The sequence below is a fragment of the Halichoerus grypus genome, chromosome 6, assembly GCF_964656455.1.
Source record: "Halichoerus grypus chromosome 6, mHalGry1.hap1.1, whole genome shotgun sequence".
In the NCBI taxonomy this organism is placed as follows: Eukaryota; Metazoa; Chordata; class Mammalia; order Carnivora; family Phocidae; genus Halichoerus; species Halichoerus grypus.
In genome coordinates, this window is record NC_135717.1 from 104,375,854 (window position 1) to 104,394,573 (window position 18,720).

Sequence of the window (18,720 nt, forward strand, 5' to 3'; positions counted from 1 at the left end):
TAGAACTACTGAGGCAAGAAAGAGTAGTACCTAGAGGCTTATTGGGTGCATGCATTTTTCGGAGCAGATCCAGTCTTGTGGCAAGCTGGGCACAGAACGCTGTGCGAGGTCAAGCAACTTCAGTGCAGACTGTCCTGAGGGGTAATAAGGTTATTTGGTGACAGTGTGAGGTAAACCAGGCCAAGCTGGCGAGGGGAAGGGAGGGGAGGCGGAAGGGGTGGGGGTCGGGGGGAGCGCTCGCCTTGGGGCGCGTCTGGCAGGCTTTGGAAGCACAGCGTTGGTTTGGGTGCAGGAGGCTGGGAAGGAGGCTGCGAGCCCAGGGGGCGAGAAGGATGCGCGGGCCCCGAGCGCGTTAGTTACTGTTTGCTTTTCTCTGGGAAAGGCGCCTTTTCCAGGCAGTTCCGGAGCTCTCGCTCCCGTCTCAGAGGCAGAGCAGGGGCGGCCCCGCCACTCCGGGGGGCGCGACGTCCACGGGCCAAAGTCCTGGGAGGAACTCCCGCCCGGGGCGAGCCGGGCAGGGCGGAGGTTCCCCCAGCGCGCGTCCCGCCGCCTCCGCCTCGGCCTCCGGCCCGCGCCTCCCCCCCCCCCGCCCCCCCGGTGCAGCCCGCGGCGGCGGCCCCGCGCGCCCGGCGGGAGGCGCCTCGGGATGTTTCCGTCGGTTCCTTCCCTCCCCCCGCGCTGACTCCATCCGCCTCCCCGCCCCCTGCTCGGAGCCGGGGCCAGGCGCGAAGGGAGGGAGCGGGCCCGAGACTGCATCATTCCGCACCGGCTGCAGCACAGCCAGAGGGAGCAGGTGGAGCGAGCGAGCGAGACGCGAGCCGGGGCGCGCCAGGCCCCGGGGAGACTGCAGTGACGCTGCCCGGGAGACATGGCGGCCGGGCGCCTCTGAATAAGCAGAATCCGGAGCCCCTCGTCGTCCCCGGCCGCCGCAGCCCAGGCCATGCCGCACGGCTGCTGACCCAGAGGACACATGCGGCAGCGGCTGCCGCCTCGCCCCTGATCCTCTCCCTGCGTTCTCCATGTTGCGTTTCTCCTCAATTTCTCCGGCAGTGTAGCCGCTGCCGCCGGAGGAGCAGTCGGGGCATCGTTCTGCTCATTCATCCAGCCACACTTTTCTTTTCCATTTTTACCCTTCCCTCCCCACCTCCTTACCCCTTCCCCCGCCTGCTTTGCATCCGTCTCCCCACCCCGACACCCCGCTCCTGCCTCCATCCACCGGGGCTATGGCCGCAGAAGAGGTATTGCAGACTGTGGACCATTATAAGACTGAGATAGAGAGGCTGACCAAGGAGCTCACAGAGACGACCCACGAGAAGATCCAGGCTGCCGAGTACGGGCTGGTGGTCCTGGAGGAGAAGCTGACCCTCAAACAGCAGTATGACGAGCTGGAGGCTGAGTACGACAGCCTCAAACAGGAGCTGGAGCAGCTGAAAGAGGTGAGTTGCCTGTCACCTCATCCCTCCTCGGCCCCCGTCCCCCCACCCCCGCCGCCCACTCATCATTTGTAAAGAAGTCGGAAAGGATGCGATTGAAAGGAATGTTTCTTCGTCTTAGAGTCCTTTGTTGATAAGAGAAGATTGAAAGAGTCCATTGTTTTCCCCCCAAGAGAAAAATTGCCCAGGAAATGAATGTATAAACTGGAATTTGAGAGGCAGTGGCTGTTTAGGCTGTGGGGGAGGGAGATTCAGAAGTCTTTAAGTCTCAGCACTCTAAGGCGACATTCAGCTCGGTTGGAATGTGTAAATCCAACTTCTCAAAACTGCTGTTATTTCAAACCCAGGTTCCAGCGACAATCCCATAATCCACAAAGGCGATGAGTAGATTTGTGCTGAGGGACCCACAATTTCAGGATGTAGGATCTATGGTACCTCTCAGCCTTCTGAATGTAACCACTCCTTGGTGCGAGAGGGAACTGTTATTAGAACTCTCCGCCAATCCCATCTGACAAAGTCTGGGCAGTCTTCGTTCTCCTTGGCTTTAGTTATTCTTGTCATCGGGCTGCCTGAGAAAAACAACTCTGCTGGGTGATCCCACTGCCTCGATTTCACCTCTGAGTGAGGCAGAGCCATGCCCAAGTCATATAAGGTCACCCTGACCAGGGAAAATTTAACTCCCCTACACATAGTCTGAATGGTATGTATCAAGTACAAGGGTAGCCGTCCATATCAAATGAGGCTCTTCTGTTTGAAATGACTGTGTTTGTAAAACCAGAGTATCACAAATGGGCCATGTTATAACACTGGTCCTCTTTAGTCTTTCGGTATTTGGCTTCTCTTAAACACTGGCTAATGTTTGGAAGAAAATCATGGATATGCTTTGATTTCCTATCAAGCACTCATAAGAATATACATACTGTTGAAGGAACTCAGTTTATTTTACCTGATTCCTGAAGCACTATGGGTAACAAGTCACCGATTATAAATTTAAGTGTACACACTGCTTTTCTTTGTGGCAAGTCTTTATTTTTAGGTGCATATTGGCTTTTAAGTGTTAATTCTAAATTTGGTATATATTATCAAAAACGTTTTTCTTACTCAGTGTTTTGGAGGGTGTCTGTTTTATGTTGCTACAGTTAAAAAACATGATTTATGACCTATCTAATCAATTTGTCTTCTAATCTAGTACACAATATGGTAAACACACTTTCAGGTATGTCTTATTTTTATTCTGATGCCTGACTGCTAACAAATAAACATATGGTAAAAACCCCAACTAAAAATCTGATTTTCATGTATCAGGCTGTAAATTCTGAGTTCATGTTTTTCTTACCATGTACATGTCTTTTCTTAACAACAGCTGGACTCACTGGTATTTTCCAACTTAGGTTAGGTCAGATATGTTTAAATTCAGTGATGTTAAACCTTGTGAAGTCAGGAAACAAGATAGTGATTGTAATTCTCAGGGATGTTTTGATGTTTAAACCTGTCAACACTGCTTTGCCAATGTGAGGAAGTGCAAGCTAGGCAGCGGTAAGCCATCACCTCCTTGATAAAGGAGGTAGACTTAATTTAATGAAATGGAGTATTACTGTTAACTGATCTTCCTGCTTGATTTAAACAACCTTTCTAGGGGTATTTCTGTGTCATTTGCACTTACCCTGTATAGTAAACCATAATGCAATTGTCTTTTGCCTTTACCAGACCATGAGCTCTTAAGGAAAGGAATCTGTCTTAATTTACTTTGCATCCAAAGCCTTTAACACAAAGCCTATCACATTGTAAGTGTATAATAAATATTTTATTAAAGAATAAATTTATACTGGAAGAAGGGGCACATTTATCAAACATTCACTAGTCAATATTGGTTAGTGTCAGAGAAAGACTAAGAAAATTAGGAAGTATAGGAAGTGACTGGTATTGAAACACTACTTATATTACTGTCATCAACAATAATGGGAAAAATGAGAAAAAAACGTTTTGTGAGAATAGTACAACTCGTAATTTCTTAATACAGAATAATGCAAATAGCAGTTATAAATTTTTTTCTTTAAAAATTTGAGGCATATTTTGTTCTATATAGCAGGAGGTTAATAAAAAATTTATCAGGATTATTTTTACCAAATGATACTCATTTACATATGTATTTTGAGTTGCACTTAGCATAAATTAATTCCGTTTTTTATTCTGAATGAACTGTCTTAAGCAATTACATAAAAATGTATTTAAGAGTAATAAAATAATCATTATATTTGATCGTTTGATAGTGTGACCTGATATTTTTATTCTTTAAATGTATACTTTACTCGGGAGTATTATTTAAATGCGCTAAATCAGTCTCAATAATATTTCCTGTTTGAAAAGGAAATCCAGAATAATTGGGCAAACTGAGATATCCCAATGATGATATCATACAGAAGCCATTTTTGAAAGACATGTTTTATGAGTGCTCTGATTTTTAAAAGGGAAGTTTTGTTCATTTGCAGGTACATATAGTAAACAATGTTGCATTTTATCTACAAAGCCAAGTATAAAATCTTTGACTTATTTTTAGGCTCTTTCAACAAATATGATTCATTAAAAGTAATTGGTCCATCATCCTAATCTTCTCCTTTTAATTATCTTTGGGGAGCTGGACAAAGCAACATGTCTGGTAAAAGACTTGACCATGGTTTTATGATTTCACAAGTAATGCATGCTTTTCAGTGACCTGAGGGGCACCCATGCCCAGTTATATTCAGGTCCTGGCTGATTGTATGTTTGGGATGTGTGTAAATCAGCACTGTGAATGTCACTTAGGCCAAAGTAGTGTTTGAGGAAGAGTCATAGTTCCAAAATAATTTTAAAACTAAAAATATACATACATTAAAAAAAAACTCCTAGAATTTAAATTTGTTTTTGTTGTGTTTGTTTTGTTTTTTACTTAAAAATTATTTGAAATTTAAAAAGTAGTAAAGTTGAAAAAGATCCCCATAGAAAGGAATGATTCAGCATTCTTGGTAGCATTGTAGAAAACATATCCATGTGACTTTAGAAAAGTTTTGCAGCTAGGTTACGGTAGACTATGTACTAAGAATCTTCAACTTTTTTTTTTTTTGCTTATATTCTTAACACTGACGCCAAGGATAGACACCATTTGCTAAAGAAGCACTTTGTGGACAATGAAGAGCTTATCTTCCTGGAGCCAATTTTCTGTTTTTTCAGGGCTCTGGTTAAATCGTTCAAGGAATAAACATTGAACTTATACATTTTTTAGAGACTGTCACATTGGGGACCTGATGAAAGCCATTTAATTATTTGGATTCAACTTTAAACAGAAATTTTTCTCTTCATATGCTTGGAAAGATTGTTAGGTTTGTATATGCTAAATCATGAAATCATAGTGGGGGGAGGGAGCCCCCAGATTTCGTTTCCAATCCAGGAATAAACATAGAGGATGTTAATAATTTATTTACCTAGCTAGTATTTTCTCTCTCACTGTTTTGAAAGAGAAATGTTTATATTATCATATTTATTACCAAATTAATTAAATCATCTATAATATATCAACATATGCTTTTGGAAAGTATTGCAAAGTATTTACAAACAACCTCAACAAACAAACACAATCACTTTCAGTCATTTTTTTTTTTTTTTTTTGACCCAGTTGCTCTAACCTGCACCATTCCTTCTTTTTATTTCAACTCAAAATTTCATCTCTGGAAAAGTTATTGCTCCGATATCATTTAACAAGATGTTGTATCTTTCATCACATTCATTATGTTTGCGTGAACATGTACAGTAACCATGGTTTGATGATTTTTTTTCAGATTTTCATGCTTATGAATATTCTGCTATATCATCCCCTTCAATACACTTATACTTGATGGATATTGCATTCTAAATTTGAAAATATGATAACTATTGCATGTTGAAATATATAGTAAAGTCTTTCTCACACGTAGTGTTGTACCTGTAAGTATGGCTTTGAAGGAGAGGAAGGCATGAAGAGATGCAGTCTTACTATTAAATAATTCATTATGCTAGAGAAGACATGTGAAGTCAAGCGGCAGGAGATGATATTGGGAAAGTGGCAGTAGCCGCATTTTGCCTTGGGGATAGGGGAACCATTAAAAGGAAACGAAAAGAAACACTTAGTAACACTGTGTTTGGTGCCTTACATCTTATTTAATCTTCAGAGTAATTCAGAAACTTACTGCTCATTTTTACAGATAAGAAAATAATAAAAATAATAAAGCACTTAATTCTGTACAAAGCTCCATTTAGGGCTAGGCATTTTGCATACCTTACCTCTCATTCTTATAAGAATCCTTTTATAAGGTAGATATTACTTGAATTATGCAGAAGAGGAAAATAGGTCTTAGGTTAAGGATTCTTCTCAAGGCTGCAAAACTAAGTGGTAGAACCTGGTTTAGGAAGAAGCCCATTTTCTAATCACTGCACCATACTACCTGAGAGGGTGAAACACTTCAGTCACAAGTATGGTTTAGAAAGTCCCAGTGTTGGTTATAGAGAGTGGATTGGAGCTGTGCAGGGGCAGTAGGGATGATGGGGGGGGGTCAAACCTATTAGCTGTTTAGAAGGTGTAGGGTGGAACATGATACTGGGTCTGGATGTGGAAAGTAAGGAAAAGAGTAGAGTTGAGAATTTTCTCGGATGTGTAGAAGGTGGCTCCATTCACGAAGGAAGGAAGATGCTATGGGGAAGAGCCCTTTTAGAGGGTCAGGTTGATGGCCAGGTTATATGAGTCATTTTAAGTCATGTTTTCTTTGAAGGGAGGCATAAGTTGAATGAGAAATTCAAATACTCAACCCTCAATTTAATAAAACAAATGAATAATTTGTGCATTTTGTTGTAATTTTATTCAAACCTAATCTCCAGAACATAGAAGATATGAACAACTCAACAATGTTTTCAGCAGTTAGTTTGATTGCATTTTGAATTAGGAGATGTGCAAATTAATAAACAATGGGCAAAGAAGCTGGGCTGGAAGGACCCAGAGGTCAGCGTAAGTGGAAAACTGGCCCTTCCTGACCTCCTAGGTTAGAGAGGCCTGGGAGAAAGAGCACACACCTCTTGCTGACAGATAACTTGAAATTGCATTAGTGCTTTTAATTTAAATTTTTTTCTTTCTTTTTTTGGTCATAATAGTTTGATTGCTTTTATAAAAATGATGATTCTATAATTATAATTTATGGCCACAATCCAAGTTAGATAAAATCATATGCAAATTAGTTGTTTCTCCTTTCTCTCCCGATTCTGTCTGTATTCTTATACTTTGGTATACTTCTATACGTGTTTTAAATGTTTAAACATATGAATCCGTTGACATGGTTTTTTGTTTTTCCTGTTCTTTTATTTTTATAAAAATGGGGTCATGTTATACATATTACTCTGCCACCTGGTGTTTTTCATTTAATACTATATCCTTTTAAAATGCAGATATTTCTAGGGTGCCTGGGTGGCTCGGTTGGTTAAGCGTCAGACTCTTGGTTTCTGCTCAGGTAATGATCTCAGGATCCTGGGATGGAGCCCTGTGTCAGGCTCCACGCTCAGTGTGGAGTCTGCTTGTCCCTCTCCCTCCCCTTTTGCCCTTCTGCCCTCCCTCTCTAAAAATAAATAAATAAAATCTTAAAAAATTTTTTAAAAATGCGGATATTTCTAGAACAGGACTAACTTTTTTTTTTTTTTTAAGATTTTATTTACTTATTTGAGAGAGAGAGGGAGTGCATGAGCAAGCGAGCATGAGTGGGGTGGGGGGGGAGATGGGGGAAAGGGGCAGAGGGAGAAGCAGACTTCCCACTGAGCAGGGAGCCCCACACAGGGCTCAGTCCCAGGACCCTGAGATCATGACCTGAGCTGAAGGCAGATGCTTAACTCACTAAGCCACCCAGGTGCCCTGCAGGGCTTCTTTTTTAAGGCACTGGTATTTCAAGTGTGAAGAAAATGGGACTGAGTAGAGAAGAAAACCAGAGAATCTCAGGGAGTGTGGGTGACCCTGGGGGCTTGGAGGGAGCAGGTGGCTTTATGTGATAATACCGAGGAAAAAATGGAAAGTTTTGTGGGTGAATTAGCAGCAATTTTGATTCTTGTCTTCTTGGCTGGTGATGGGGCTACATATATCAGCATAATAAGTGGCTAGATTCCATGGCTGGTGAGAACTGGTCCAGCAGTGTGGCCACATCCTGTCCATACTGGGTCTTGGTGAGAAGCCAAGATGATTCAGGCAGTTGAGCCTCATTATTTTATTCCATCTTTGCCCTTGGTAGTTGAGTTTTGATATAGCTGGTTAGGGTTTTATACAGAATCTCAGATTCAGCATGTTACGTAGGCAATGGGGATCAGTGGCTATAAGACAGGAAATTGTTTGGCAAAGTGTTCTTCCTTAAAACAATGAAAAGGAATATAAGAGTGGCAATTGATACCTTTTCTTCTAGGATTTAATTATTTGTCTATAAAATTAAGGGGTTGGGATAGGTAATTTCTATGATTTTTTTTAGCTCTAAATTTCTGTGATGCTCTGTTTTAGAGTTACCTAGTCTACTTATTTTATCTACTTGTCCTTTACATTTCAAATTCTATTTTTTTTTTTTTTTTTACAAAATATAGAATAATCTTGTTCAATTACCATAATTTTTACTTAGCCTTCAGGGATGTGCATCAACTGTTTTCTGTCTTTTCCCTCCTATCTATTTCTACTCTGGTCACTCACCTCCAGCCAGGATAATCTACCTGTTTTCACACTTGTATTCTGTCCCTTGATAGTTTGTTTGTTTATTTATTTATTTATAACAATTCATTGTTCTCTTTTCCTTTGAGCACCTGGCCCAAATTTATTTCCCTTCTGGATTCACTTTACTTCTTTAATCATACCTATATTGTTGTAGAACTGACTCATTGAGTTTGTTTCGTTGACATATTTGTACTATAGAGCAGAACAAGGCCCACTGGGTCCATGGGAGCCAGATTTTGAGTCAAAATCAAGAACTAACAAGTATAGGTGTCCAATAATGGAACAAGGCAGATTTCTTTAGGAAGTAGTGAGTTCCCTGTCACCAAAAAAATTTAAGGAAAGGCTAGCCAACCACATGCTAGTAATACTGTCTGGAAGGTTCATACTTAGAAAGGAGTTTATATAGAATGATCTCTAGGGGTGCCTGGGTGGCTCAGTCATTTAGCGTCTGCCTTTGGCTCAGGTCATGATCCCAGGGTCCTGGGATCGAGCCCCACATCGGGCTCCTTGCTCAGCAGGAAGCCTGCTTCTCCCTCTCCCACTCCCCCTGCTTGTGTTCCCTCTCTAGCTGTCTCTCTCTCTCTGTCAAATAAGTAAATAAAATCTTAAAAAAAAAAAAAAGAATGATCTCTAAAGTTTTCCCCACCGCAATCTGAGTTTTTTGATTTTATCATTTCATGTGTTCCAAGTAATTTCATATTGTTTGTGTTTTTTTATACTCCCTTCCCCACCACTAGATCACAGTGTTTCCAATATGGTTACATTTTTCTGTTTTAATGTTTAGCATTTTGCAGTATTTATGACTTTTGAATATTTGGAATGTTTTCAAAGTATATCAAAAGTTTATCTTAATTTTGATTATGTTTTGCTTGATTTTCAGAAGAAAACTGATGCATAATAAGGAATTTAAGATGACTACCTCTGTAAATTTGGGGAAGTTTCCATGAAACTTTGTACAGTTTGAAGCTATATGGTTAACACTGAGGGGGTCTATAGCCTCCAGAATATTTGTGTTCATACACACACACACACACACACACACACACAATGATATATTTTGTCTTTTACTCTTAATTCAATATTTTATAATTGGCACTGTCAACTATTTACATTATATAGCAATCTGAGTTTGGGTTTTGCTTTAGATTGCCCATGCCTCTTGTTCTGTTTCATTTATCCATTCACATGTTTGTATTGAGTAGCTACTATGTTGGGCACTGTGCCACTTGCTGAAAATAGAGTGTTGAGCAAGACAGACAAGATGGAGCTGCCTGAATGGAGCTGATGTTTCAGACCTAGGAGATCATCAGCAAGCACACATGCACTTAGGATGTGAGGGATGCCATGAGTGGAGAGGTGGAGACTGGTTGGGAAAAGTGTGATCAGGAAGCCCTCTCCGGAGGTGACATTTGAGCCCAGACCTGAATGATGAGTCACATGGAGATTGGGGGAAGTGAATTTTGGGAAGAGGTACAAGTACAAAGATCTTGGAACTCTGTAGTTGTTAGGAGAAATGATGGGTCACCCTGCCCCGTAAAAATAGCCATTCATATTTGAAAAATGACCATCTATAAAGTACTATATTACCTTTAGAGTTTTTGGATGAGATTTTGGGTCTCAGCATAGGAAGTGTTTAAAGCAAAGCTTAAATACCCACCCTGGGATCTTCTTTTAGAAGAGCTGAGTCAGAATCAGTGACTTTCTATACAGACTACTCATTAGGGTCACCTGAGTGATTTACAAAAATGCTGCTGCCTTGACCCCACTCCAGGATAGTTCAGAGTCATTGGGGGTGGAGCCGGGGCTTTATTATATTAACCCTTCTTCCCTCATAGGTAGAGCTGGGGCTGAGAACCTCTCTTAGAAACTTCCAACTCTAGGAGTAAATGACTCCACAGGAATAGAAGTGTTTTTTGTTTTTCTTAAAAGATTTATTTGTTATTTATTTTTGGTGGGGAAGGGCAGAGGGAGAGGAGAGAGAGAGAATCCTAAACAGACTACATGCCCAGCGTGGAGCCCAATGTGGGGCCAATTTCATGATCCTAAGATCATAGCCTGAGCTGAAATCAAGAGTCGGATGCTTAACCAACTGAGCCCCTCAGGTGCCTCAGGAATAGAAGTGTTTTGGAGAGAAAAGCTGGGAAGTTATGAGCTAATATGGAAACCTTAACTGCACTGTCTTTTTACTTCTCCATTATCTAGAAATTAAAATGCTGTAAAGCCTTTCAGAAAACCAACAAATATCATCAAAAACTTGACTGCATTAGACGGAGATGTATGTTAAATGAGACTGTTTATTTTTATATCCTCCAGGGTTGTTTAAAGTTTCTTTTGAAAGTTGTCTCCTGTGTTGAATCTGTTTTGTGGCTTTACTCTGTTTGCAGTAGCTTATGCAAACTTTACAAGTTTATAAATAGGATATTAAAAAAGAATTGCTTTGATACATTGATCATTAACTTCTGGGGTTATTTTCAATTGCTCTTTGGTTATACATGCTTACTGTTTTCAAACAGTATTTTATGGAGAAAAAGCACTCTTCTAAAATGTAATATTTAACTGCTGTGTTTCTGTCTTTAAATTTAGAATTGAAAATAAGAAACCTGTTTACATTTATGGGAAGTACACAATAACAGCGATTTCCTTAAGAATGTTTTGTTGCAGTTTGGCGTGGGTCTGTAATGGAAGGTTCAGAATGATGGGTCTTTGTTTTTCTCTTGCATACTGCAGACTAATGTGGATTCAAATGCCACTGCTGAAGAGCCCTTACCCATCAATTTTTGAAATTGAAAGAGGTTTATATTATAACATGGATGTGCGTTGTTGATAAGCCTTACTGATTGCGATTCTCTAGAAGGTTTTAGAAGTTTTTTTTTTTTTTTTTTTTTTAAGTTGACCTCAGTGTGAGGTAAGACTGTACATGACTTCTTTGGTTGAGCTGAAGATACTATCATCTTGCACATTATCTCCTTGGCATATACAACCCTTTTTTCCCCTTTAAATCACAATCTGGCTTGCTTTCTGCTAATGCTGGTGTGTGTGCAGAGCTTTTAAACTCAAAACCTCAAGTAAATATAATTAGGAAGGAAAAGCAACCATTAGAGAGGCAGAAGGAAGGGGATATATTGCACTTGAAAACCAATTCTAAATATCTTTTAAATTGTTGGCTCTTTGAATTATTTTTAAAAAATTGATACAGGTTCTTAAGTAGTGTTGGTAATTCAGAATTAACTATGGTTTAATGATTTGAACAAGAAGATCCTCTTTTAGTTAATATTTTAAAATATATTTTTTAAACATTTTATTTATTTATTTGACAGAGATAGAGACAGTGAGAGAGGGAACACAAGCAGGGGGAATGGGGGAGGGAGAAGCAGGCTTCCCGCTGAGCAGGGAGTCCAATGCGGGGCTCCATCCCAGAACCCTGGGATCATAACCTGAGCCCAAGGCAGATGCTTAATGACTAAGCCACCCAGGTGCCCCAATATTTTAAAATAATTTAAAGAACGCTTTCCTAAGAGAGTCCTCAGGTCATCTGTCTTAATCACTGTAATTATTTCCAATCAAGTTATATGTGCTTGTTTTTCATTTCAGCAAAATAAATAATATACCTTGCAGGTCACTTGAAGTGTTTGGGATAATATGAGCTATTATTTGCTAGAATTGAGACCAGGATCTCAAAGCCACAATTACATTTTTAGACAGTGGTCACAGTAAGACAGTTCAGGAAAAGACAGTGAAAAGAACTCTCTACCCATGAGGTTTTTGTCATTGATCCGTTCCAAGTGAAAAAAAAAAAATTGTTTTAGAGATTTATTTATATATTTCAGAGAGAGCAAGTGAGTGAGAGAGAGAGAGACAGTGCAAGGAGGGTGTGCAGAGGGAGAGGGGAAGCAGACTCCCTGCTGAGTGCTGAGCCCAACATGGGGCTCCATGTCCTGACAGAGAGATCATGACCTGAGCTGAAACCAAGAGTTTGATGCTTAACACACTGAGCCACCCAGGTTACTATTTTCAATAGTGTGGTCAGAGAAAGGCTCCTAGAAAGGGATGGCAAGGAGGCCATCTGGCTGTCTGGGACTGAATGAGGGGGTGAAAAGTAAATGAGCGCAGAGAGAATGGGGGTTAAGTGATGAAGCAGCTTTTAGGTTGTAACCAGGACTTTGCCTTTTGGTCTGAGTAAGATGGGGAAACTTGTGGAGGATTTTGAGCAAAGGAGTCACATGTTGTACACTCTTTTTTCCCCTAGTGAGATACCTGTGCATACATTCAAGCAAGACTTAACTTCTTTCCAGGAAAAGGAGTTTAAATTAAACTGGTAGCTCACGAGATACGATGCATTCTTTTTTTTTTTTTAACTCTCTCCCCATAGCAAGTATTTAATAGATGTTTATGGTATTGCATTGATTTAGGCTAGAAAAGAAAGATGAAGTTATTAAGATAACCAGTTATTTTATTTTATTTTTTAAAAATATATTTTTATTTAAGTAACCTCTATACCCAATGTGGCAAACTCACAACCCCAAGATCAAGAGTCACATGCTGTACAAACTGAGTCAGCCAGATGCCACAGATAGCCAGTTATTTTGAAAAGAGGTTGCATTACACCACTTGTTTTAAAAATAACCATTTTTTGGGCGCCTGGGTGGCTCAGTTGGTTAAGCGACTGCCTTCGGCTCAGGTCATGATCCTGGAGTCCCGGGATCGAGTCCCACATCGGGCCCCCTGCTCGGCAGGGAGTCTGCTTCTCCCTCTGACCCTCCTCATGCTCTCTGTCTCTCATTCTCTCTCTCGCAAATAAATAAAATCTTAAAAAAAAAATAAAAAAAAATAAAAATAACCATTTTTTGATTAAATCAGTTTACTAAAAAGATGCTGTGTTGACTTTTCCAGTTTTTTTGTACCTGAATCTTTAACTTTCTTTTATTCTCTCTTATTCTGGACCGTCTGAGCCATCCAGTAGATCCTACTCTAAGGTGACATAAAAGACATTGGAATAGGGATTCTGTGCTATCATTGATATTCTAGTTTCTGAGGGACTGGAATGGATGCTAGTCATTATTTCATTCATTTATGTATCAAATTTTTTCATTGAAGTGTAGTTGACATACAATATTGTACAGTTTCAGGTACACAACATAGTGATTCAACATTTATATACTTTATGATGTGATCATCATGATAAATCTGGCTACTGTCTGTTACCATACCATGAAGTTGTTACATATTTTTATGTGCATTCTATACTGTACATTGTATCCTCATGTCTTGTTTATTTTATAGCTGGAAGTTTTTACTGTATTAAATATTTAGAGAGCATCAGTTATATGCTAAGCATTATGCTTGTTATACAAAAATGAGGAAGATATGGTCTTTATTTTTAAGTTAGTTATTACTGTTGGTGGCAACAGACATGAACAAAGGTGATTATGTATTTTATTGGAAAGATCATGGGCTTTTGAGTCAGAATGAACTGTATTTGAATCTGTTTAGTAGCTGTGTGATCTTAGGCTGATACTTAAAACTCTGAACCTCACTCTTCTCCTCTGTAAAATAGAGGAAGATAATAACTATGGGCATTAAAGAAAAATCCATGTGAAGCATTAATAGACTCTATTAAATTTACACTTCAGTAAACACCTGATAAATGATGGATGTGGTGGTAATAAGAATAATAAAATAATAAAACCAATAATGTATTGGCTGTGCTTGATAGGACATGGAAGTGGAAGGCAGCAAAGTTATCTTTAAAAAATCAGAGAAAAAAAAAACAGAGAAAACTTCCTGATCAAGACAACTGTGAGTGGGCATTGAAGAAAAAGTAGGATCTTCCAGGCAGCTGAGAAGGCAGAGTCGTTCAAGAAGAGGGAAACAGCCTGTGAAGGAGGGAAGATTGGAGGGATTGTTGCTTGTGAGCAGCTGTGTGGTTGCAGCTGAAATGAGATAAGAGGTGGGAGGTGAGCCTGGAGAGATGGTTTGGGGCCAGATGGTGAAAGGTCTTGTAAGGACGTTGTCAGTCCCCACCAGCAAAGGCCTCGGTATAGCTGACTCTAATGTCTGCCATGGGAAGGCTTTACCAGTGAGAGCAGGCCCAGTGACACTGGAGGAAGGTGCCTCTAACGAATTAGGGGTCTGGAAATATCTGCTATTCCTCTGGGCTCTGTTTGGTTTGTTTTAGCGTTTGCTTTAGCCTCATGGCTTTTTGTGAATTTCTCTGAGAGTGGCAGCTTCCCAGTCTTCCCACCTTTGTGACCAGGTTGCCTAATTGCCCATTAGTTTGGGTCTTCATCGCCCACTGTCCTTTCATGACGTTGGGCTGGTGCTGTTCCTTCTGGTCCTCACCCCCCATCGGATTCCTGACTCTCAGCTCTGAGAGCCTCTAATGCCCTGTGGTCTTGACTTAGATTCGAACGTGTTGATCAAGGCTTTGGCTATGTTAAGCTCTGTCCATATTAGACTTGAATATTCTCTGCCATTGGCTTTGCTAATTAAGATTAATTGCCATTTTCCTCCTCTCTCTTGTCTTTTCTCTCAGTTGCCATTGATTCGGGTTCAACCTTCCTTTTGCTTCTCCTCTGGGAGAGTCTCTCTTATGGCTTCAGGACAGGAGGAGGTCACTTATGAGAATGCGAAGGAGCTTCAGCTTTATTCTAATGCCATGGGACAAGCGTCGAAAACTTCAAAACTTCAAAGCAGGAAAATAATATAATTAGCTTTCTGTTTTAAAACCATTACTTTTGGCTTTTGATTCTGGCAGGACAGTGGTCTAGGACCTCTGACTAACTCTTATGCTGGAAACAATTAAAAATGCTGGATAAAATATAACACTATCCCTTAAAAATGCACAAATGAATTGGCTACTTCGGATTCTCAGAGGCTAAAACTGAATTAAAGCAGAAACCCTTAGAACTAAATAGTGCATCGAAGCTGACTTTTGCCTTGAGTGCATTTGCTGAAATCAGGTAAAAATGAGCGTTGTTTCTATGGGCCACTTAGGGTAGAGGAAATAGGAGAGAGACAAAACCTAGGATCCTCCTAAGTTTGGGCTCCAAAGAACTCCACCCTCAGTATAAGGGAGAATTGGACATACTGTCCTCTACCTCCCGCAGCTGACTACAGGAAGAATCGGGTCTCTCTCCTCAGGCTTCATACCCCCTACCACTGGCTTTCACCAAAGATTGCAGACTGTTCACACAGTGAATGTGTGTGGAGGGGATGAAATCCAAAAAACCTTAAGGTCTTAAAGTCAGAATTTAGTTTAGAGTGATTCCAGGCTGGTCATGCCTGCAGACATCTGTCAGAAGTAAATGCAGACCTGCTTTGAAGAAACCTACTGCTGTGGTGGCCTAGAAAGAATCAACACAGGTAATATTCTAAAAACTATGAACCCATGGTAAAAAAAAAAAAAAAAATTGCAAACTATGCAAGGAACAAGGCACCATTGGCTCCACATCCTTGTCATTACTTTGTATTGTTAAACTTCAGGATATTTGCCTCACTGGTGGATGTGAAGTGTGTCTCATTGTACCTTTAGTTTGCATTTTTGGGACTGTTAACGAGGTTAAGCATTAACCTTAAATGTTTACAGGCATTTATGTTTCCTCTTCATTGAAATGGTTTTTTGTGTGTCTTTTGCCCATTTTTCTATTGGGGTTGTTTATATTTTTCTACTGATTTGTAGGAGTGTATCTGTATTCTGTAGACTAAGCCTTCTTAGTTATATGTGTTAGAAATCTCTTCCTGGTTTGTGGCTTGTCTTTTGATTCTTTCTGGGGTGTCCTTTGATGAAGAGAACTTCATAATTTTAATTTGGTTCATTTATCACGCCTTTATAGATACTGTGTTTTGACTCTTGTTTAAGAAATCCTTCCTTACTATGAGGTCATAAAAATATTCACCTAGGGGTGCCTGGGTGGCTCAGTCAGTTAAATGCCCACCTTTGGCCCAGGTCATGATCTCAGGGTCCTGGGATCGAGTCCCGCATCGGGCTCCCTGCTCAGCGGGGAGACTGCTTCTCCCTCTGCCTGCCGCTCCCCCTGCTTGTGTTCCCTCTCTCTCTCTCTCTGTGTCAAATAAATAAATAAAATCTTAAAAAAATATATGTATATTCACCTACATTGTTTTCTGAATATATTATGGTTTGCCTTTTATGTTTAAAACTTTCATTCTTCCTGGAGTTGATCTATGTGTTTAATGTGAGATAGAAATCTAATTTAATTTTTTTCCCATAATTTTTCCCTAAAATTGGATAGCCACTTATCTCAACACCAGTTGAGATTGAACAGTCCTTTCCTCCACTAATCTTCAAAGTCTTGCTTTGTCATAAATCAAGTTTCTATATAGGATAGGTCTGTTTCTGGACTATTCTGTTCCACTGGCTATTGGTTTATGCAATATGCAAATATCACATTGTCTTACTGTAATGGTTTTATAATAACATTCTTTTTTAAAAAAAGATTTTATTTATTTATTTGAAAGAGAGAGAGAGAGAGCACAAGCAGGGGAAGCTGCAGGCAGAGGGAGAGGGAGAAGCAGGCTCCCCGCTGAGCAGGGAGCCCAATGTGGGGTTTGATCCCAGGACCCTGAGATCATGACCTGAGCTGAAGGCAGACGCTTAACCGACTAAGCCACTCAGGCATCCCTATAATAACATTCTTGATAGATGGTGGAATATTCCTTACTATTTTTCTCTTCTTTAGGACCCATTGGTTTCAGGAGTCGTCTTCTTTGCTCTCGTTGACTCTGCTTTGTTAGGCTTTCAACATTTACAGGGAAGCAGCAAGTGAATGAGGGCAGAGCATACTGTTTATTTCTGTGTCCCCAGTAAGTGTTAAGGAAAAGGATGTCAAGTGTTTGGTTGTGGTTGTCATAGACTTTGCATACATTTTTATAAGCAAAGCAGACAAGCTCCAATGTAGGAACTTAATTGTCTAATTAGATGTTATTGGAAACCCTAATGGGATCTGTGCTCTAATTCTTAAGAAGTTGCTTTGGAGAAAAATATTATTTAAGGGCTTTTCATAAAGTATTAAAAAAAACAAGTTCTCATCTCAAAAGTATATTTGTTTTGGCTTTTGAGCAAGCACATGCGTATTTCTAACTTAAGCATCTGGAATATTTTATTACCTGTAGCTCTGTAAAAATTCTCCCTTTAGTTATTTTCTTCTTATGACAGTTGTTGGAAAAATAAATTTGTTGATTAATTCCCAATTCACTGGTCTATTTACATATAAATAACATCAGAATATCATAAAATTTATTTATTTATTTTTAAAAAAAAATTTTTTTTTAAATTTATTTGACAGAGAGATAGCACAGGTAGGCAGAGCGGCAGGCAGAGGGAAAGGGAGAAGCAGGCTCTCTGCTGAGCAGGGAGCCCGATGCGGGGCTTGATCCCAGGACCCTGGGATCATGACCTGGGCCGAAGGCAGCCTCTTAACCGACTGAGCCACCCAGGCGCCCCAGAATATCATAAAATTTAAAACTTTTATGGAAAAGGCTCAGATGAAATATTACCTAATCAGGAATTAACTTATTTTTTATCATTTTACATTATTTCACTTTTAGTATTATGAAAATTGTAATTGTTCCTCTTCTTACTTTAAAAAAATTTAGAATATTATTTGTGCTCAGATAGTTTTAAGCCAATAATTTTCCCTTATGGTTATATTTATGTAATTAAAGCTTAATTACATTTTCAAGTCAAAATACTTGAGTTTTTTTGCCCTTCATAATATTAACCATATGGAGAGGAAAATTTCAACAGTGCAGCATCACATGGAAACTTCCTCTTTAACATTAAAAAATAAGACTTCTCCAGTCCCTTTTCTCTATCCTTATACTTTTCTTTCTTGTCTCATTTATCCCCTCTCTTCATTAACTTTACACTAGAATTTTGAGGATTTAATGGATTGTTAAAGAATGAACTCTAATTAGGAGAAAATTCCTGAGAACATTTATTAAATGTCAGTGTGGGGGAAATATTCCTAAGCAAGATATGAAACTTGCAATCAAAAGGCAGGACTGACACATTTGGTTACATAGAAATTTTTAAAAATTTTTAAAAAATTAAAAAAAATATGATAGATACCATAAACAAAAGTCAAAAAGAAGCAACAGACTGGAAAAATAATGCAGCATGGATGACTTACAAAGACTGTTATCCCTAAAGTACAGCTCCTACAGGTTGACTGAAAACAATAATAGAGTAGAAAAAAAGGGCAAAGACTAAATAGACAAACAGAGGAGGATTTGCAAATAATAACATCTGAAAAGATGCACAATCTTAGTAGTCAGTGAATGCAAATAAATAATAGTTTTTACTTTTTCATCAACTTACAAAAAGTGAAAATATTGATAATATGCAGTGTTGGAAAGTGTGTGGAAGTGTGAGCATTCTTTATTTATTTTTTAATTTAATTTTATTTATTTGAGAGAGAGAGAGACAGTTAGTGAAAGACAGCACGAGCGGGGAGAAGAGGGAGAAGCAGGCTTCCAGCCAGGACCCCGGGATCATGACCCAGGCCGAAGGCAGACGCTCAACCGACTGAGCTA

At 39.7% G+C, this 18,720-nt stretch overlaps 1 protein-coding gene across 5 annotated transcripts in view; it reads left to right on the forward strand.

The window, feature by feature from the left end:
- Positions 1 to 642: 642 nt before the first annotated feature.
- BICD1 (BICD cargo adaptor 1) overlaps positions 643 to 18,720 on the forward strand; it is a 212,138-nt gene continuing 194,060 nt past the window's right edge. For 3 of the 5 annotated variants that reach the window (XM_078075866.1, XM_078075864.1, XM_078075865.1), the window contains exon 1: positions 645 to 1,436. In XM_078075866.1, the coding sequence (XP_077931992.1) occupies positions 1,224 to 1,436 (213 nt within the window). In that variant the 5' untranslated portion in view covers positions 645 to 1,223. Of the gene's footprint in view, positions 1,437 to 18,720 lie in introns of all 5 variants that reach the window. The other 2 variants (XM_078075862.1, XM_078075863.1) reach the window with 2 other exon arrangements.